Raw genomic sequence first — 22,075 nt, 5'->3', positions numbered from 1 at the left:
CAGGAATTGTTAAGTCAAGATAAAAGTTTATTCAAAACCACATACCCTGCCAGGAAAACCCACGTGAAAAACACCCACCATATGGAATATTTTCTACCAAATACCACAAATTGCTTCTATAAGCAAGTTGTTCTTTCTAACACACCTCCCAGCCCTTCTTACCTGGAACGATAGGCGGACGGTTTTCCATTGATCTCCCCAGAGTACCGATAATATGAAGAGGGCTGTGATAGAAAAGCCCAGGACAAGAAAAGTCCCAATCTGGGAAGGCAAAGAAGACATAAATCAGCTTCAACATTTCTGCACAGGGCGTGCCATCCATTTGCCTCTCAGGCTTATTGAAGTAGCTTGAACTCGACAAGTTTGGGATGCATGAGCTTGACTATGCCAGTTTAGAGACAGAGAGATCTAATAGGACTAAAACCAGACCAACAGTGCTACTGATTGGCTTTTATGTATGGCAAGACTGGTCTTAAGAGTTGGGTACCCAACTAAGTCAGCCATCAAGGCTCCCTCTACAACCATGGAGAAAGAGAGGAATTTCCAGAGGTGATCATTCCCACTTGCTTTATGTTGGAAGATGCCTCTCTCTCTCTCTCTCTTTTGATGTAGATGGAGCCCATATGATCAACTTACATTAAATTCCTAACCTGCAGATGGCTAAATTCAGAACTGATGAATTCCACCCAAAAGAGACAACACCACAGCTTCTTTATGCTATGAGCTGCTTTGCAAAAGGCTTCAGCAACAGCACTCTAATTAAGAGATGATAGTTCACTTTTTAACCAAAAGAGTAAGTATGTTGCTCAGTCTATTCTTCGGCTTCTTGCTCAGTTTGGTATCAGCACAGTGGTGATGGCAGGCTCTTCTCCAGCATCATATCTCTGCTGAGAACTAAGTGCAAGTAGAAATTGGACCAAAGCCCTAAGCATTCTTCAGCGGGATCCTACAGATCAAACCTTAATAATCATAGAATCATAGAATGGTTTGGGTTGGAAGGGACCTTGAAGATCATCGAGTTCCAACCCCCCTGCCATGGGCAGGGACACCTCCCACCAGACCAGGTTGCTCCAAGCCCCATCCAACCTGGCCTTGAACACCTCCAGGGATGGGGCAGCCACAGCTTCTCTGGGCAACCTGCGCCAGTGCCTCACCACCCTCACAGTCAAGAATTTCTTCCTCATGTCTAATCTAAATCTCCCCTCTTCCAGTCTGAAGCCATTCCCCCTCATCCTATCACTACATGCCCTTGTAAGAAGTCCTTCCCCAGCTCTCCTGTAGCCCCTTTAGGTACTGGAAGGCCATAATAAGGTCTCCCCAGAGCCTTCTGTTCTCCAGACTGAGCAACCCCAACTCTCTCAGCCTGTCCTGATAGGAGAGGTGCTCCAGCCCTCTGATCATCCTTGTGGCCACCTCTGGCCCCGCTCCAACAGGTCCATGTCTGTCCTATGCTGGGGGCTCCAGAGCTGGATACCACACTCCAGGTGGGGGTCTCACCAGAGAATATCCAACCCTAACCTCTTCCACCCAAGGATGCAGTCTCAATTTTCTTTTACAAATTTTTCTACATCTTTCTGGTTCTTCTGGAAACCAATTTTGAATGGTAAAGATGACTGTGTTTCCATTACTTAAATGACGAAACACAGGACCAAGTGTCTGCACATTCAACTATTCCACTGCAAGATTTGCAATCACATGACATTCTCCCCTAAACGGTACGGCTAGAAGCTCATTTTTGAAATACCTCAAATAACCTCAAGAATTTCTTAAGGGAGGTGATTCTAATGCATCATTTTGCAGCAACAGCTCTCTGAGGATTCGTTTCTACACCTTCAAAACTCCAGGTAGCATTTCCCAAGCCACCCAAAGACCAAAAGGCCTAAGGCACTGGGATGCCTTGGAAAAGCCAGCTTTCTCTTCTGCAGACATAGCAGCCACTTTTTTCTTTTTTACTGCTGTTGGAACCTGCTACAGAAATTTACACTGTGCTTCTCATGGAAACTTTGCTTTTGTCTTCATGTTACCACAGGTAGAAGTGTCAAATATAGACATCTTCACCTGAATGAGTCACTGCAGGCTCCTTTTAGAGTTAGTGGGGGAAAAAAAAAGGTATTTTAGGTGTGATTCATCTCATCTTAATTTAGATGTCTACGACCAGCTGGATGAATTGCATCCTCGGAGGATTCATTTTCTTCCACTGACTTCAAAGGGAGTTTAGGTGATCAGCTCAGGAGCAGATATCATCCTCACAGGTATCTAAAGTCTCCTAAGGTTAAGCTCTTCCCTCTCTTCCTTCTCTCCCATAATCTAAGATGGTTTTCATGCAGAGAAACACCACAGATTCAATTGGTTTAAAGCATGGATTGGAGTTACCAGAAAGCCCTGACTCTCCCCACCTTGTGACTCCAGTGTAGGTACAGCTGCTGACCTTCTGCAAGCAAACACATCGCTAGGACCTGGGGAATCAAGAAGAGATTGTTTGCATCCTGGTAGAAGATGGTGAAGTGTGTTTGGTGAGGTACTTCTGGAATTATTTTTTCGTTGGGAAGTCACTTTACACTAGGTCTTCCTGCACAACGTCAAGGCTGTTAGCAGGACAGGTGTATGGAGAAAAGTGTTTATTGCTGCAGTAAAAATGCTTCTGAAATGACCAAGCACATATCAAGGCTGCCCTGCAGGATCAAAGCCCTTTCATGGGTGACAAATAATTGGGCAATTTTGGGGTACACACTTCTAATGACTTTTCTTTGTGAGTACAAATTCTGAATAAGAAATGATGGCCAGGGTCAACTGCTATGGAATGAACCAACACAGCCTTACCTGTTTTCTGTGCATTTGCTGTGATTGGAGACATATCAACCATGGGAGAGGGGTCAGGGACTAAAAAAATGCCCCCAAAGCACCACAAAAATACAGAGCAGACACCAAAGGGGACAACGCTTCCACAGTAGTCACAGGAAACGCAAGAGATGGGCACATCTCAGAACACGGAAAACTGCCTTGGAGATTAAAAAGCTCTATTTTTCAGTGGCTGGCACTTTCCTTGCCCCCGATGGCAAGAAGGAGCCTTTGGGGAGGGTTCCTGTGAAGCATAAAGGAAACTCAACCAGGTTAGGGGACAAACCGAAGCCTTGAACACCAAGAAGAATAGGATGAGGAAAGCCAGTCCACAACTCTGATGGAGAGTTTCTTCAAGTTGTCCCAGGCCTAAGCAACCGATGAACCTGGTGGTGAATTTCACTGGGAGAAGTACCTTGTTGCCGTGAAAACACACAGGTCTGTGCTCAGGGATCTGTGTGCCTGGGGCAAGCGTCCCACCGCTCTAAGGGACAGTTTGGGGACCAGTATCACCAGATATCAGGATTTTTGAAAAAAAAAAAATCTGTTCGTAGACATCAGCACTCCATCATTTGCATCATTTATGATGCAGGTCTCTCCAGACTGTAACACAGTGGGATTGTGTGAAAGCAGGACACACAGATTTAGGGGAAGGGGCTCTGCCCTTCCAAAACACAACTACAAAAGAACGTAAGCTGTTTCCCGTCCAGCTACAAACATGCTCTCTTTCCAAGATCATGCTGATTTGAAGTGAGAAGTAAGCTTAGCAGAGAATACAGATCAGCTTTTAAGTGCTTCTTGACACGTTAGCCTCCTTTAATCGAATCCTACACCCAGTATGTGGTGAGTAACCATGGGAGCGCTTCAGAGAGAATTGAATTACTGCTGAAGATCTTAAGCCAGCCCCATCTAAATAAGCTATTTCAGAGAAAGGAAGAAAAACGACACTTTGCTCCTTTTCTGCAACCAAGACCTGGTCCTTGCCTAAGGTACAGCCAAACACTTATTTCCATACTCGGCCGGACTCTCCCCTGCCACTGCTGTACAACTTTTGTATGAATGATGCATCACATCTGTGAATGCCATCGAAGGGTGAGCCCATGTTTATGGATGGAAACAACATCTCCCTATCAGCTTACAAGAAGAACAATCACCAGGTTTCATCCTCAGAGGGTGAAGAAGGAACTCTTGTGGTTTCACCACTGGTCACTGTAGGAGAACAAGTCTTGATGGACCAGTGAGTTGACGTAATGTGGACAAGGTCTATCCTCTGTGTGCTCTGGCACAGTCAGCTTGAGTTTTCTTTGCTTTCTGTACACCCCTGAAGCTTAACATCTCAAGACATAATAAAAACCCAGCTTTATCCTGCTCCTCAAAAGCTGCTTCAGGGCTTGTCCAATATGCTCTTCCATGGAGAGCAGCTGCCTTTAGCAACATCCCACAGACTTGCACCTAGAGCAGAACTTCCTCAGGCAAAGGGACAACCAGTGGAAGCAAGTCTGACTCTTCCAAACTGCTTCCACACTTATCCTGGGATTTTCTAATACAAGTACACAGACATGTGGGTTTAGGTGACCAATAAGTGTCTGATTACTACTGCTGAGGCTAGAGCTGAGGTCCCTCTTGCCAGCCCCATCGTGTCCATGAATCTTACAGTCTCCAACACTTGCATTCTTCTCTTCTTTAGTATGAGGTGCGGAAGTGTCTCCCCTCTACCATTTACCTGCAGAGCAGTAATTGAGGGATGCTTCCCAGTGGCAAGAGAGATGGATTCACTAGAAGGGAGATTACACTTCTGTCTCCCTCTTTTTGTTTGGATTTTTAAAAAGCACTGACCATAAGGTTCTGCTGCAAAAGGATGGACAATAGACCCTTAGCCCCACTCAGCTTCAGCATGGGAATGACCTTGTGCTGATTTCAATGCTGTTGGTGAGGCTTAGGCAGGCTCTGAACCTACCACCGCAAGGACCTGGAGGCAGGCACTTAGTCACTCAGCTCACCGAAAACATCTGCTCACTTAGGGGTTCACAACAGCAGAATTCAGGTCCCTACGTTCACTTTGTGGCAAAAATGCAGCAACTCAGAACTTGTCTGGTACCCTAGCATCTCAGGGATGGAGGTTTGAGATCACTTTTTGAACTTCAGTGCCAATGTACTATTTTGAGTTCTTTCTTCACCTACAAATGCAGAGGCGACAACACACCTGAACCTCTTTATATTGTACAGTCACAAGTCACCTCTTCCAAACCTTTGAAACAAACATGATTGAGCTGCAGAGAGGAAAATATTATGTTGGTGTTTAAAGACTAAACAAGAAAAGTTTTTTCTTCTCCACTGAGTATGAACTGCTCTGTAATTAGACCCCTCAGCTTAACCTTTTAGCTCTAATGGGGATGAGAAAATCATCTTGTGGAGTGATAACAATTGAATTAATTGAAACTGATTGTCTGAAAATATTACAATGATGCATGCAGACGGAGAGCATCTTTGTGCAGACAGCAAGTGCTTTGTTGTGCAGTGTTTTGTTCAGCCACCGGTGGCCAGTGAGCAGAAGAGTGTTTGCTTCAGTGGTTCACAATAATGTCATGGAAGCAGGCTTGCAGGCTCCAGTTGGGTGCCATCATTAAGGAATAGGGCATGGTGTTCACAAACAAAACCAGACCAGCCACTGGTTGCTATAAAATCTCTCTGGTCCAACAAGGGCATCAACGTGATGGGCTGTTCATGCAAAACATTACAAAGAAACATTGCCTGGATGAAGGTCTCCAGTCCTTCCTGCAACACGTGCGACAACAGTCTCCATTCAACACTGTTCAACCAGAACATGGGATGTATTTCATTGTGGGGGCATCCTCTTTGGCCATCAGTTGTCTGAAATGTATGAGAGCGATCCAGCTATTGTATAGCACCCGCAATAATAGATTTATTTAGATGTGGAAGGGCTGAGTTGCACTTATTAGCCTGTGAGGCTCCCAGTGTTTTGCTGGGTGGTTCATCAAAGACTACAGTGAAAGGTCAGACACTGTGACAGGGAAGCTCTGCAAACAGCGATGGAGGGGTGACTCCTGGCAGAGTCCTTCTCTGAAAGAAGCCCTGCTGGGACGAGGATGGCCAAGCCACAGTTGTCATCCAAAACCCTGCATGCAGGCACGTGACCTTCATGTCACCCTGCGTGCTTTGAGATACTGGGAGCATGAATGGTGGTGTTGATTACTTTCCTTGCTCCCCTTTCCTTCAAGACCTAATCCTATTTAGGTAACAGGTCTGACATTGTGGGGCCTCATGCATCCCAACACCCACTGCCTAACATGGATGCGTGCAGCAATCTTGCCAAATGAGACACGATGACACGGTGATGCAATCAAGCAGGGCGAGTGCCCTTAGAAATACATACCCAATAGCTTTGGGCAGGTCACTTAACAGCTTCATGAAAGCAAGGAGCAAATGGGCCCTCACCACAGGGGCTGTCCCCAGAGCATAGGCACCTCTGAAGTGTTTCTCTTGTAGGTCTGATGGTATCCGAACTCCTCGTATTCTTTCAGGTTTATCTGTGTTTCAGCCTCCTGAGGCAAACAAGAGCTGTTACCCTCATAAGATAGAACTTAGAAGCTGAGAGGAGGTGGATGTGTCTTCACAACAAAGAGGGCGGCCAGGACTGAGCTGAATCATGTAGGACACCAATTTCGCTTCGTATTTTCCATCTACCCTTCTGGCTTCACTTTGCCCACCACCTGTCCTGATAGCTTGCAGCAATCACATCCATGCTGCCAAAGACATGAAACTCCTCTAAGAAAGTCCACTTCTTGGACACTGGCTGATGTTTGGATCCAGACAGAGCATGACCGAGCTGACACTTCAGCCTCAGGAGTCTTCAGGCTCCTCAAGCCCAGGAAATCATATAAACTGCATTTCTAGCATGTGCTATGATGGGTCAACCTCTGATCCTGAGGTTGACCTCAGATCCACAGCCTGCTGAGGTCCGATCTCAGAGGTATCCATGTCACACGGGCATCTCTGGCAAAGCTCTGAGTTGACCAAAGTAGCATTGTAGCCACTAAGCCACCCAGGCTGTCCCACGGCCACTGGGAAAGCCAGATAGGCTTTACCGAATAACAGACATTGAGCCACCAGGGTGTCACAAAATCCTTGTAATTAAATATTGTTATTTGTCCTACTCAGAGCTCAGTTAGTCCACAGCATTTATGACGCTATTGGTTGCTGTGGGCATGGCCAAGCAGCTGTCCTATTTATCACTTTGGTATTTTATTGCTAGCACTAGAATGAAATCACTATTTATTTGTACTTCCGCAGGGACAAAGGACCCCAGAAACCTATTGTGTCAGGCACTGCATGAACAAAGCAAGAAGAGATTCCCTGCCACGAGCAATTTACAGACTGGCTATACGATGACAGGTCAGGGAATGGGTAAGAACAGCAGGAACTGGTAAAAGCTGGTTGTCTTGGTCACTGAGGTGAGTCAAAGCCATAACCTCATCCTCGGCACCTGGCATTTCAAAATGAAAGTTGGAGCAGGCATGAGACTGAACGTGGAGTCCAGTTCCTGGAGCTAAAGTGATTTCTTAGCCCATGGCTCTGGATGCAGAGGGTGGAAACACAGATGCAAATATGTCCTTATTTGGGGGGTCCCTATGAGTGAAAGGACAGGGAAAAAGGATGGCTAGGTAGAAATTTTAGGAAATCCTTGCTTTTGGTATGTTTCCACTAACCAAAGCGCGCAGTAGATCAGAAGTCTAGAGAAAAGTTCACAGGATTTGGAAAAGTGAAGATTTCAGGAATGTTGCCTCTTTGTGCATAAACTTCAGGAGCATTTTATGACCACGTCTGCAGTCTCTACCTGGAGAGAAACCCTCCAGAAAAGGATAGAGGGTCAAGGCAGCTTCAGTGATAATGTTCCTCTTCTTCTAACGAGCATTTTTCTTCAGGATTTGAGGAATAACTCAGCTTTGATGACCTATCAGCACCACTACATGATTCGGAGCCCCATACTTCCCAGCTGCCAAAAAACAGACTTTAGCTTCCCCTAAATCTAAATCCATCCACTGCTGGCCCGTCTTTGCTTGGATTCAAGAAGAGACTGGACAAATTCATCAAAGGGAAATCATCAAGAGAAATCACAGAAACTACATCTGGCTCAGAGACCCACGAGCTGAAACTGGTCATCCAGTGGTGGACATGGGGAGAAAGTACTGTAAAAGTTCATTGTGTTCCCAGTCTTCCCCAGGTAGCCACTGTTTAGGGACCATCTGTGGGGCTAGGCTGAAATTTGGTCTAACACATTAAAGCCATCCTTATGTTTACCTTTTAGGACTATAAATCATAGTCGGCTTACAAGGGGCATTACTTACCAGTAACAGCGTGATGTACGTGAACAAGATTGCAGCCACAATCAGGAGAACAAGAGACCAGAGAAACCAGAAGCCCATGTTCCCATAGTTGTACCTAAAAAGCAATAAAATATTATAACAGGGTTTGTGTTTCGCACATGGACTGGAGGGAAGCAATAGCCCTGTTCCTTGAAATTTTGAATTTTTCAAAGCAATAAAACAAAGAGGGAGGAGGGAGCAACCTACCCTGTAACATGCAAAAGGGGTTAAGAGCCTCCTTCCCCAAATCTGGGATTGCATCAGCCACCAGACTAATGCCCCAATGTGTTGGAGTGGTAAAATACAGAACCAAACTGATGGTCTTGCTTCAGAGAGTTCCCAGTCTGACTGTAAGATAGAACACCTCGCTGCAGACAAGGCAGCCTGGGGAAACAGTAAGATGACGTGACTCCGGCCAACAGCCCACCTTGTCTGCCTGTGGTTATGTATGGCACAGCAGAAAAAAAAGGGGATTTGAGTCAGGTTTTGAAGGAGAAAACACCAGCAAGCTGGAGGAGCTGCAGAGGGATTGCCCAGGGAGAGAGAAAGGGAAGCTTTACTTTTTACCCAAAGGCTCAAGAAGGATGAATAATATTATCACACTGTTCCTCCCCATAATATTTGAGCTGTTTAAATTTAATTTTAGGAGCTAGATTTGCATAACTGTTACCTACGTACTGCAGAAGGAAAGGATTTGCATAAATCCCTGCTGGTTATTTCTTACTTTCGAGCCTGGGAACATGCAATTCTCTTTGCAGTGAGATAGCTGGTGCAGTGCCTGATGCCACGTTTCTTCAGCGGGAATGGGGAGGTGGGGGAAAGACTCAGAGAAGAACAGGGAAGAGCTATTTAATCTCCTTCACTCGCAATTTTTGTGATGATGATTCTCCCTTTTCTCCCAAATTCACATTTACACCTAAAAATTGTAGCCAAGCAAAGGGGAGAGCATGTCTGAAATCACTGGACATTCAATTTGGATGCTGCAACCAAGAGTTTAAGGAGCCAAATCTTTGGTTCATGGCTGAAGTGCCCTGCTGCAGTACAGCTGCTGGGGATGGTGCTCATCTCTTCCCAGCCACCCTGCGGACCTGCCCGAGGAGCAGGAGGGGAGGAAAAGCTGGTACTTACCAGTCAAAGTTATTGTAGTCATTTTTCGCTTCACCCCACATGTACAGAAAGATGAGAGAAAAGCAGAAAGCTCCAACGAGCAATGGGAAAAACACACATTCCCGCTGGAGAGGGAGAGGAAGGACAAGCAGTCAGAGCCTCGTCTACCCCAAAGCAATCAGAGCAAATAGCAGACACTTTTAGGCTTTCCCTACAACACGTGGCTTGGTGTTGGACCTCTTGAAGTAGATATGGAAAGGACTTCTCTCCCTGTCCCCTGTGACCAGGGGAGTGTCCCCAAAAGCATACCCGGCAGTATTTATTTTTGGGGAAAACAGATCCCTTGACTTCACAAATGAGCAGGATTTTAACCACCTCACACGAGAGGGAATTGCACTATGCAGCAGCCCTCTTTGCAGTCCTTACTGCACAGCCATCCCAAATTTTCCTTCTTTAATTTGATCCTATGGCTTTGAGATAGTTCACTGGCTGGGAGGGTTTGGTGCAAGGTCCTTTCCTGCCACCACACATTTGATAGCTGCGTGGTGGCACAGACGAACTGAGCCTGCTATGGAAACACAGCCGTACATCGATCACTTAAAGCCAAAATCCAACAGCCCAACAGATTTCAATGGTCTCCAAATGTTGTTGGGCAGGGATGCCTTTGGCGCACGGCATCAGCCACTTCTTAGCTTGGACCAATCTATCGCTATGCAGAAATCAATGTCTGTGCTGATTTTGAGCTAATTTACCGTCTTGCAGCAGCACTTCCCAGGCTCGGTTCTTCTGCGCTGGTACCGCTTCCACCGGCAGCTGTAGAAACCAGCCAGGCAGGAGATGAAGGGCTGATGCTCATACCTCTGTAGCAAGTGCCGACGTACCACCTTCAGCTTCCCGAACTTGATCCTCTTGAGGCTGGTGGAACTGGCCTCCATCTGAGTGGCTTTATCTCATCTTCCTCCTGAAATGAGACGACAAGTTTGATGGGGAGACTGTAAAACCTCCTTTCCTTTTGGGTAAGCTCTTCATACCAGAAAAAAGAGAGGAATTTTTCTCAAGAGGATGCTGCGACCAGCACGGAAGGGCGCTGAGGACACCCCACCTAATTTTATACACCTAAGTGAGATGTCTAACAGAAAAGCATGGTCATTGCAAGTCCCCTCAGCAGTCAGTGGTGCTTCTGGTTGCAACTTAGGTGCTCTGAATCACCTCTGAGGGAACCTCTGCCTCCCTTTGACTATACAGGGAGCTCTGGGAAATGAAATCACTAACTTGAGCACTCTGTGCGGACTCTCAAATTACGTCAGATGAACCTGAGCTTGGGTTCAGCCATGGGAATTAATTCAGCATCACTGAGACCTGTCTGCAACCTGCTACGGATTTAACTAGCTCTGGTAGGAAAGGCACCAAAACTCTCCAGGTACACAGGTCTCTTGTCCTGGCAAAACTGCAGCACTACAGAAACTGATCCCTTAAGGAAAAATTATTTCCTGGCTGAAATAGCACAATAGACAAGTAAAACCTGGCACGTTTTTTCAAGGGTAGAAAGAGTAGCTGTAAAGATGCACACACGGGAGATCTGTTCAGAGTCAAGATTTTAAACAAAGAACTCGGTGGTAAAACGCAACCGATGTAGCTAACAGCGAAGTAAACAGCAGTGGGGGCTGTGCCAGCAAAGAGCGTTTCGCCCAGCAGGGCACTATCAACACTGCAAGGAAAGAGTTAGGAAAAAAAGTCTTGCATTGGTATACAAAGAAGCACCGTTGTCCAGCACTTCTTTAGAGTACAGAGATAGACAGAGATGTTTTTCTGCTGCATTAAAAAGTACCGTGTCCAAATTCAGGCATGCCTGCTGCGAAGTCCCAGCTTAGGACTCCAATTTCCCTGATTTATCTGATGTAATAACAGTCATTTAAGAACAAGAGTGAACAACTCGCTGCACTATACACAGGAATAAAACGCACACATAAATAATTTGCAAATAACTCAGAGCCTGGTGGTTCTTCGCAGGAATCAGTGGATACATCCTTGCAAACAGACACTTCCAAAAAAACTGATCAGTTTGCAGAAGGCACATTTGAAACAGAGACATAAGACACAAGTTAAAACTGACCTGACGCATCCCTGGTACCCTTTCCAAATGTCCCAGCCTATCGGCAGCTGGAGTGCAAGGAGAGAGGATGGAAAGGAAACAAGAGGGGATTCAGTCTGGACCACTACAAACTGAGCAGTCCCCAAGTGTGCCATGGCCCCAGTGCCTTCCTGACACAGACGTGTCTGCCTATCCAGGACAGTCACAGGGAATCACACGCTCTTGGACATGGTGGGGTGAAGCCATCCCTGGAAGCTCGGCAGTATTGGATCCTGGCTCCAGCAGGTCACCCCGTAGTTAAAAATTGATGCCAATCTCATGTGGCAAGATGGTGACCCTGCTCTTGAATTACCCAGAGCACAAGCCGGAGGGGATGTGGGCATTATGCCACCAGTGAGTGGGACAGACGACAGCTGATCCTGCTGTCTTCATCAGCTGGCCTAGAGTACGCCTGGCGTACACCCAGCAATTACCAAGTCACCCCAGCGACATCTTTTGAGTATATTTGAACCTTCTGAGGTCTTACCAGAAGGGTGTCATGTGCCATGGGGCTGCAGTATTTGTTACCTCCTATGAGGAACCCTAAACCATGAATTCCCCTACCACCAGACCAGAGCATCCATTCTTTCCCAGCCCTTCTCCTTCAGCATCAGGAATTCAGGACAGTGGATCAACATCAGCAGTTTTGCTGGACAGGAGGTTTGTTACTCACATTCCTGGTGTGGGCACGAGGCTCACACATCAATATTCACCTATGAGCACACAGGATTTAACAGGAAAATAGAGATTACAGAGACCTCAAAACACAGTCCACTCCATCTGGCTGGCTACAGCAGCATGTTAAATCCAGGTGTTAGTCTACCCCTCATAAAAATTGCCAGTGATGGAGATCCCACCAGCGTCCAAGACAGGATAATTCAGTCCTAACTAGCTTTTATCATTAAAAGTTGGGGTTTTTTTTCCCCAACGTCTAGTCTCCTGTACTACAATCTAAGCACATTACTCCCTACCTTGTTCATGGTGGATATAGAGAACACCTTAAACTTTTCCTCTGTTACATATTTCATGTATTTATATTTGGATGTCTCCTCTTAAGCCTTCTCTGGCCTGCAGAACCCCAGCTTTTCTAGTCTTTCCCTGTAGTTCATGTTTTTTCCACCTCTGAGTATCCTTGTATGGAGTCCACATTCATAGAATCATAGAATCACAGAATGGTTTAGGTTGGAAGGGACCTTGAAGATCATCTCATTCCAACCCCCCTGCCATGGGCAGGGACACCTCCCACTAGACCAGGTTGCCCAAGGCCACATCTAGCCTGGCCTTGAACACCTCCAGGGATAGGATTCACCTGCTATTTGGGATTTTACTTGCATTTCCCATGGGTTTGGGCACACGGTAGCCATAACAGGACATGCTGAACAACCCTCAGCCTCTCCAGGGCAGACCTGTGTGCCCATAGCACAGGCTACTCAATGCTGGCAACATCCAGTTTCTCTCATGTATCAAACACATCATATGGCCTCGGTCATCTGAATGTTTAAATAATTCACCCTGAACTCACCCCCAGTGGCAAGAGAAAAGTGTTTTCAGCTTTATGCACCAGAGCACTTAAGAACATCTCTATAATTATGAATTTAATTAATTCCTGCCTTAGTTTTCCCATGTAAGCGATGTCTCCAAGCCCACTGGTTGTTGGGGAAGGGACCTTTCATTGCAGGGGAGGCTGGGGAGGGAGGACAAGAGGAACACAGCCTCTTTTCCACAACCACCTCCACCAACCCTTGGCCCTCCCAAAACCATCAGACTGGCCAAATGAGAACAAAAACCTTTGTGCTTCACATCCCCTCAATCCCCATTGACCCTGTTGTCCGAGATGTTTAGCAGTACCACTATAGAAGTAACACCTTTCAGTACTGACACGTTCAAAGAGATGAGCTCGGGTGCCTCAAACAAGATCCTCAGGGCATGGTGGCACCCAGCCCTTGCCAAATTTTGGGAAGTAGCGCTTACGAGGTTTAAGTTTAGGCATCTGAGCCTGCAAATTCTGTGCCCAGGAACACAATTCTTTGGAACTGTTTGTGAGAAGGACCCCACCGCTCTCAACCGTCCTTTGTCAGAATCTGTTCTCACTAGGGAATGAGAGCTATTGTGGCTGAAGTCCTCTTCTGCTTAAACGAGAAATGGCTATGCTCAAGGAACCTTGCAGTTGCCTGCCAGACCCACCCAGAAATAGAACCAGAGACCGACAGATAGAGATCAGGGAAGTCAACATACCTGTTATATCACGTCTAGTGAGTGGGATCAGCAAGCTCTCATCCAAAGCAAAACCCATTCTGCTGAGCCCCAGGCCATGAGTTGACCCAGGGCTGCTCCTGCTCCCTCTGAGCATATGGGACCTAGCCAATTTAAAAAAAAAAAAAAAAAAAAAAAAGGAGGCTTTGAGCCACTCTGCCCTGCAGCTGTAGGGGACTGTTGGGTCTCTGCTGAGGAACAAAGCATGGGAGATGCTTGAGACACCAGAAAAAAGGTAATACTTGTGTGTAGATGCAAAGGAAAGAGATGACAGGGATAAGCAAAAACAGAGATGACTCACCAAGTATTTGGGCTACTTCACTCTGAAAGCAGTGACTCTGAAGAAGACCTCATCTTCCTCTGCAGCTCTGTGGGATGCAAGTATCTGCAACACATTTACACTGTCCTGTTGCTGATAGCAGCAAACACTGCAGTGGCAACTCCAGGAGAAGTCCAGGAGAAACCCCTCTTAATGGTGACAAGTCCCATGTGAGGATGAGGAAGGCAAAGGCATACACAAGGGCAGCCAGAATGGTCCTTCTCAGCTCAAAATGTACTCAGATCTCCAGGTACCCCTTTCTTCTCTTTATCTGTGACCTTCCACACAGGCAACACTCCTTGCCTTTTCTCTCCATACGTTCTCCCAGGTTCCTGCTCTCTGATGCACCTTCATGTGCTCGAATATTGTAGGGTGCCTCTTTACACCTCAGCTGCCCTCCAGGTTCTCCATGACCTTCCATCCCACAGTTTCATCCTTGCTCACAAATGACCAGCCTGCTCTTATAGCTGCGGTGGGACATCCAGAAGCCGTAACACCACCTCTCCCAAGGCCTGGCTGAATCTGCCATGCCTCAGACCCCTCAAACATCGAAGTGTTTGAATTCACAAGAATCTGATCCTAACAAAGATAACACCCCAGCATCTGGACCCAGCAACCACCGAAGGGGCAAACACCACCGCAACACGGGGTAGATGTAGAGGACAAAAGACGGTAGGTCTGCCTTAGAATTTGGAGGAATTCAGTCGTTGCCAGGACATAGCAAGAGGCCTCACAGTGCTTGCACCTAGATTCGAACCAGAGTGCCCCTAAAATTTAGAAGTCATCTGCAGACCTTGCCCATCTCCACCAGGCAAAGGTAATTGGGTAGAGGAGGGAAGCAGCAAAACCTGAATCCGTCCACTGGGAGAGCCACGGGGGCACAGAGCAAGCAGGAAAACATGCATCGGTAGGAGAGCAAAGTTTAGGACTCCTTAGCCGGTGAGCCGTGAAAGCGGTAACATATGTTTTTCAGTTCCATAAACCCAAGAGATCTCAGGTCTGTCCCTTGCAAACAGAAGCTTTGTTTGCCCGCAGATAAGAGCCTCTGTAATCGCAGGCAGCAGAACAGGGCTGCTCGTTTCCCACTGCTTGACAGAGAGAGAGGAAAAGCATGAGAAATAGCCCCGGGGGGGTGATGGAGGAAGGAGAGGGGGAGAAAAAGCAGGAAACACGTTCAGCTGAACGCTTTTCTGAACGCAGACAGTACTGCAAACCGAGCTGGCCTGAGAGGCCAACGCACAAGCAAAGAGAGAGTTTTCTCGTCTTTTTTGGTGCTGTAGAGCTGGAGCACCCATCTTTTGAGAGGTAAACAGGTACAGCAGCCAAATTTGGCATTGCCCCATAGCTTTTTCCTTGGGCCTTTTAAGTCTTTCACTTTTTCCTTTCTCCTGCACCCACCCAGCTCTCTCTGACACAATATCCTACAACACATGGGCAGGTGGGTGCAGGGCTATTTTCAGGTATTACAAACACACTTCCCAGTCTGCTGCAAGATGAGAATTTGAAAAAAAAATAATTTCCGTGGGATGCCAGCAGCCATGTGAGGGACATGGAGATGGTCGTTTCTCAGCACCTGAGCATGGCCAGCTTATCTTGAGCATCTTGATGGAGTAGGAAGGCAGCAGATAGGAGTGATCATACCATCATTTCCAAGGGATTTGGAGAGGAAGTGAACCCCAAGGTAGGGGAGGGACATGCCTTGAGCCTGAGCTGAGCCTCTCCAGCACCAGCAGCTCCCTTGCGTGGACACTTCTGGTGTCATCCCACCACTCTCTGGGGCATTGTTCCCTGCCCTTCCACCTGGGAGTCTTCCACAGTCTCACACCAACAGATGCAAAGGAGTAAAATCGACCTCCTGGCAAGCTGCTGGTTGATCACCATCACCACGAGCTGCACACAGCCCCCACCACCAGCCAGAAAAGCTCAGCAAAGAGCATCCCTTAAACCTGCGTTTCTGCCCAAGGCACAGCCTTGGATCCCTGTTATTTCACCATCATCTGCCTTCAGTTTCTTTTCAGGGAATTAATGAGGTTTAACACAGGAAAGGAAAAATGATCAAATAAAATAAAGCTAGTTATAATCTCCCTGTGATATATACTCTACAGCGTTTCCTTTCCCTGGCAGTTGATAATTATAATTTATCACTAAGACTTTCAACAGTTTCTTTATAAGCCCTAATTATACCTTACTTCTGTGTGGGATCCCAAGGACTACGTGCAGCCTGGGACAAACACGTGTGAAGTACGTCTCATGAATTCATTAGCCGTTGGCTTTGAGGCGAAGATCGCAGCCGTCAGCACAAAGAAGCAATAGGGTTTAACCCAAGAAATAACGAATGAACGTGGAAGTCGAAAGGGTTAAAAAGGAATAACTGCTCCATTTCTTCATTTCATTTGTTGTAGCACCCCTCCACCATGCAATGGCTGTGGGTTTGAAAGCTATGGGGAGGTTTCCACCAAGGTTAATGCCCTGTATTTTGTACTATGCCACCACACTTCTAACAGACACAAATAATCAAGCCCGTTTCAACCAAATTAACCTACAAACACAGCTGAAATCCTGCATCTATTAGGGTCACACAGGGACTTATGCCCATCACAGAGGACCCTCTGCGCTACGGTCTAAAGGTCAGACACCCAGCAGGAGCTGTGCTGGAAATGGGTGGTGTGGCCTGCTCAACAGTCTGTCCCTCACCTGTGGTCACATACAAATGCTTTAAGGCAAGATCTTCTGAGGCAACGGATGGGTTTTGTGGGGTCAGTTTGACAAGCCCTTGAAGAACTCCCGTTGCTGGGGGTGAGTGATATGGGTTTGGTAACGGTGCTCACAGCCCCAGACTTCTCCACATACCCCCTGCATGGTGACGCAAGCCCTGCTCCAAGGTGGGCTCTATTCACCTTATAACAAAACCAGATGTTGGCCATGAGAATTAAGGGTAGAAAAGGCAGCTTAATCCCTGGCTTTATTCCAGAGTCACCATCGTAGGAAATAAAGCTCCAAAGCTGAACCGTTTTTTTTTCACTTTTTCCTCTCCTCCAACCCTCCCCCCAAATTCTTTGGTGTCTCTCTACTCCTTCAAGGTACCTCTCTTGATAGTCTCTCATGCTTGGAGCATGTTTGTCCCCAGTGTCCAGTCCCCGGGGATGACTCATTATCCACAACCACTTGCAGAAACCTCATTTAATCATAATCATCGTCATTAGAAATTACAGCTGTTTTTCTTCATCTTCAAAGCACTTTGCAGGCTACGTTAACAAATGTGTGCCCAGGAAATTATTGGCCAAGCCTTGGAGCATTTACCATGAATTTTATAGAAACGCTTTCAGCTTCATGTGGAAACAGGCAAGGGGAAATCATCGTGTTTGTAAAAGGGTCTCACGGTGCTACAATAGATTTTCCCTCTTGCCTGCTAGGAGCAAAATGAGTGGTTTTAATAAAGCTGATGAATAGTAGCTTAAAAAAAAAAAAAAAGGCGGGGGGAGGGGGGAGAAGAGGGGATGAAGAAAGACTTTTCACAAATGCCACAGCTTTGGCTGGACTCAAGCTTATTCCTGTCCGTCGTTACTCAGAAACGTCCCAAAAGGGCTGGGTAGTTTCGTTTCTGCAGAAGTTTGCGTGCCACCAGCGTCCCTCCTTTGCAGGGAGAAAAGATGTTGGTCTGGCATAGATGGGGACAATTTCGACTAGGGAAGCTTTCCTTTGAGGGGGATTGGGAGGTTATTCCCAGCATGGCTGCTCAGAGGGGTCTGGGTTTAAATTATTTTTCATTGAGAGCTTCCTCCTAGAGAGGTACACCTCACCTACCTTCTAGAGACGTCTTCCCAGGCCGGCTTTTCTTCTGGAAGATATTGCCCACCGCAACTGCCCTTGTAGAATGTTGCACCTCCCCCTTCTAGAATGTCCCAACAGCCCCAACCGTCCTTCTAGAAACTTCCACTGCACCACTCAAGCAAAGGTGGACACGCACAGCCACCAGCCCAGCATGCTTGGTGGCCCTCAGCCCACACCAGCCTCCATGGTCCCAAGGACTAAAGCTGCAGATGCTCCATCATGGTGGGTCCAGGTGATGAGAGCTCAGGAGGTGTGCCAGCCCTTGCTGCTCCAGTTAGGGGATGCTCCACTCCCAAGGGGAAGAAAGGGTGACCTGTGTCCAACCCAGGGTGCTCTCCCAGCCCCAGGTGGCGGCAATTGCTGACAGCTTTATCGATGGTAATAGGGGAGAGGAGATTCTGACCAAGGATAGCAAAGAAGCCACAAAATCCAGCATCAAATGCTGACCCAAACACAGCAGAATTTTATATTTTCATGCCTGTTTTCCATATTTTTCTCTGTACTAAAATGTGGGTAGGGTACATTTGGCCTTGGAAAGGCCTGAAAAACTCTGGCACATCAGAAACCTCATTTAAAAAAGTAGATGTCCACCTATATGAAATGTCTCGGGTGATGTGTTTTTCAGGGATTGCTTTCCCAGGGTGTATTCACATGGCTCCCAGTGTAAGAAAGCTCTGACCCAAGAACAGGGTCTACGGGCACTTCACCAGCATCACAGAAATGGGCACGATGCACAAGTAGCTTTGGCCCTGTTGATGCCAGACCCCATCAGCAGTGTCTTCCCTCTGTTTTTGACCCTGAGCTCCTTCATATAGCTGATATATAGCCCATAAACTTGTAATAGCCACCCTTAGCTCAGTGTTAGGGGTCCCCTGCATAAGGATGGCCGGCCCTGTGGGGAAACTGGTGTCCCTCCTCTGGGCAGTACAGGTGGGCAGAGGCAAAAATGATCCCCAGAAGTGGTCAGGAACAGTGACCTTCTGGCTGTGACCACATGGAGACCTTCCACCACCCAGCCAAATGTTGGTCCCAGCTGGCAGCAGCAAGATGTCCATGCAGCAAGCGTGACCAGAGGAGAGCCACAAGGATGATCCAAGGGCTGGAGCACCTCTCCTATGAGGCGAGGCTGAGAGAGTTGGGGCTGTTCAGCTTGGAGAAGAGAAGGCTCCGGGGAGATCTTATTGTGGCCTTCCAGTACCTAAAGGGGGCCTACAGGAGAGCTGGGGAAGGACTTTTTACTAGGTCATGTAGTGACAGGAAGAGGGGGAATGGCTTCAAACTGGAAGAGGGCAGGTTTAGATTAAACATCAGGAAGAAATTTTTTACTTTGAGGGTTGTAAGGCACTGGAACAGGTTGCCCAGAGCGGTTGTTGAGGCCCCATCCCTGGAGGTGTTCCAGGGCCGGCCTTACCATGGCATCCTGGTCTAGTTGGAGGTGGCCCTGCCCATAGCAAGGGGGTTGGAACTTGATGATCTTCAAGGTCCTTTCCAACCTAAACCATTTTATGATTCTATGTTTAGGTGTCATTTTTCTTGCCCAAGAGAGAATTAGGAGCATCGGTGAGCCCATACCTCCAGGTATGAGCCTAAAAAGGGAGACTCAGCGTGACTGGTTTGGGGTAAAACGCTGCTCTCCACACTTAAGCATGGTCAACAGGAGAAGGGAATAGTTTTGTCCTCACAGTGCTTGTGGCCGTGCAACACCACCAGCAGCGGTGCGTGCAGCTGTGCTCAGCTCAGCCCTACACAGCACGTGGGGCACAGCCCCGGGCTTTGCCCCTGGGTGGCCCGCGGCTTTCTAAGAAGTCAGTCTCCCACCATTGAAAAGCCACCATGGGGAGGCTTCCATGGCTCAAAGCCTGCCTAGGGGGGGAGGAGGAGGAGGAAAAAATCCCTTGGAAAAAAAAAAAAAAAAAAGGAAAAAAAAAAAGGAGCTCAGAAAGAGGGGGGAATATTTCTTTGAAGATAAATCCTACTTTGTGCAGTTCAGCATGCCCTGGCGAGGGTCCCTCTCTGCTCCTGTGAATGCCTAAGCGGCTCTTTGTGCTCTGTGGTTAAGGGGAGATGAGGAGATCGGGACGCAGCGTGGGGGACCCTCTCTGGCCCCACAGCCCAACCGAGGGCAGCACGCCGCCGCGAGCATCGTCTCCCAGGGAAGACTTTGTCCGTCAGCCAAGAGGAGGGAAGAAAAGAGGTTTGCAGATTGCATACCTCTGCCCGGCAGCTCTGCAGAGCGCTATTCAGCCCGGACAAAGGACGGGGGCCCTGGACGGCCACCGCACCGAAGCCCCCAGTGCTGGCCCTCCCCCAAGCTGCGGGTGTTAAAGTTCAGACCTTGGAGCGAAACAGCCCTGCAAGGAGGGGAGGAAAAGGGAGGAAAGGATGCTTTCTGTGCCACTGGCCAGCGGTTTCTCTGCTTAATCTACGGCATCCAAATGCATTTTTTGCACCATAAGAATGTGGCTCTGCTGTTCCCAGAGGAAAATCCTTTATAGCTAATTAAATCTGCTACATTTTTGCACAAGCCATCTCAGAAACCTTTTGAACCCACTTCAGAGCAAAAGGATAGTCTGACACACAAGATCCATGCTCAGATCCCCTGACCTAACACCAACCTATGGACGCAGCAGACCCATCACCCAGAGCCTCAGTTTCCCAACTTCAGGTTGCACCAACAGCACAACAAGAGCAGCAGATGAAGACTGTACAGCTCATTTGATTTTTACTCATCCGCTGGTGTGAGCCATGGAGACTGTTCAGCAAGGCAGGAAGATCAGCGGGTTTCATTGTGTGGATATTACCCCATAAAGACAACCTGTGGGCAGAACTTTGATGGACCTCTCCAGGGCCCAGGACACCCAACGCAGTCAGGTCTGCTGGATCAGTGCCGAGCAGCACTCACATCCCAGCAACCTGGAGGAAGGGAACAATTTATTTAGTCGCAAAGCTTGGGGTGGGTGTTTACATTCCTCCCTTGGTCTTCCTGGAAGAGCAGTTGGACTCATCTCTTCTGTGTTTGAGCAGTCACCCTGAGCTCCTGATACAACCAGTGAAGTGGAATGGGCACAACTCAAGGGCAGAAGTCTAAATAGGCCAGATGAACTGACCCACACATGTCCAGAGTTCCAAGGCACATATCCAGCCCAAGACAAAGGGGCTTCCATCACCCAAAACCCAGTGAGCCCAGCTCAGTACTGTGACCCTTCCAGCTCCAAGGAATTTCTGCATCCTGGGCTCCACAAGCTGCCTTGGTATGGGCACCAAAGACCATGGCTACCAGAGAGACACTCCCATAGACAAGGTCAGACCAGACACATGTGAGCTAATGGGATGATGAAAGTGTTTCCCAGGCTCAGGGAAAGCCAGATGAGGCCAAGAACACGATGGACCTTGCCCTGCTCAGTTTTGCCCTGCTCGGTTTAGCTCCTCTGGTGCTGGGAGCCAGATCTGGATGCCTGTGCCCAGGTCAAGGCACAAAGTCCCCACAGTTACAGCTGGCAGTGACAAATATGCACCAGCTTGGTGCCAGGAGCCAGCAGGCGAGCCTCTGACGTCCCATACAGGCTCTCCTGACATCAGCCCTGATGGCATTTCCAGATTACAACGTTTTCTGGATCTTTGTCAAAGCCCTTCTCACCTGTAGATTGTGTTTTACTTCCTCCCAGCCCACCAAGAACCTCTTTCCAAAGAGTGGTTTCTGCCACGTACATCTCACCCCCCTTCTCTGCAGGGCCAGAGGGTGGATGGGGTCACTTGTCATCCAGCCAGCAGCATGGAGAGCCCAAGGACATCCCAATGCCAGTGGGTTGTCTCCCCCTTGGCTGTGGGTCTATCCCTGCTGCTGTAAAAAGGGCATCCACAGAAATTCTCCATGCGGGGTTACATGAAGCAGTCATGGGGACCACAGATGGTCCCATGGGTAGGACCACATGGAAGACACCAACAGACTTATTGAGTGCAGTAGTTCCCAACCCTATAGTGCCTCATTCTCACAGAAGGGCCAAAAAATCATCCCTAAAACCACCATTCACCATGAGTTGCAGAGGAATATGGGACAGGCTCAGCTTGCTAACAGGTTGCCAGTTGGTAGCAGGGAAGGAAGGAAGAGGTCGCAGCGGTAAAGCACTAAGATGGGAGCTGGATAAGCTGGAGGATGGAAAAGGTAAAAGGGTTGGTGTCATTTACCTGTATTTCTTGCAAGAATTGGGTTTT

The 22,075-nt window shown here is 47.8% G+C and overlaps 1 protein-coding gene across 1 annotated transcript in view; it reads right to left on the bottom strand.

Moving 5' to 3' along the window:
* The window catches only part of GDPD4 (glycerophosphodiester phosphodiesterase domain containing 4), a 38,233-nt gene that overhangs the window by 12,317 nt on the left and 3,841 nt on the right, over nucleotides 1-22,075 (bottom strand). The window contains exons 2-7 of the mRNA XM_009881225.1: nucleotides 14,419-14,423; nucleotides 10,082-10,290; nucleotides 9,351-9,454; nucleotides 8,205-8,298; nucleotides 2,397-2,456; nucleotides 163-261 (exon numbers count right to left, since the gene is read on the bottom strand). Of these exons, the coding sequence (XP_009879527.1) occupies nucleotides 163-261; nucleotides 2,397-2,456; nucleotides 8,205-8,298; nucleotides 9,351-9,454; nucleotides 10,082-10,264 (540 nt within the window). The 5' untranslated portion in view covers nucleotides 10,265-10,290; nucleotides 14,419-14,423. The remainder of the gene's footprint in view (nucleotides 1-162; nucleotides 262-2,396; nucleotides 2,457-8,204; nucleotides 8,299-9,350; nucleotides 9,455-10,081; nucleotides 10,291-14,418; nucleotides 14,424-22,075) is intronic.

This window comes from Charadrius vociferus, unplaced genomic scaffold, assembly GCF_000708025.1.
Source record: "Charadrius vociferus isolate BGI_N301 unplaced genomic scaffold, ASM70802v2 scaffold1, whole genome shotgun sequence".
NCBI lineage: Eukaryota > Metazoa > Chordata > Aves > Charadriiformes > Charadriidae > Charadrius > Charadrius vociferus.
Note: the sequence above shows the minus strand (reverse complement) of the source record. Positions and strands in the feature narration are given on the sequence as shown.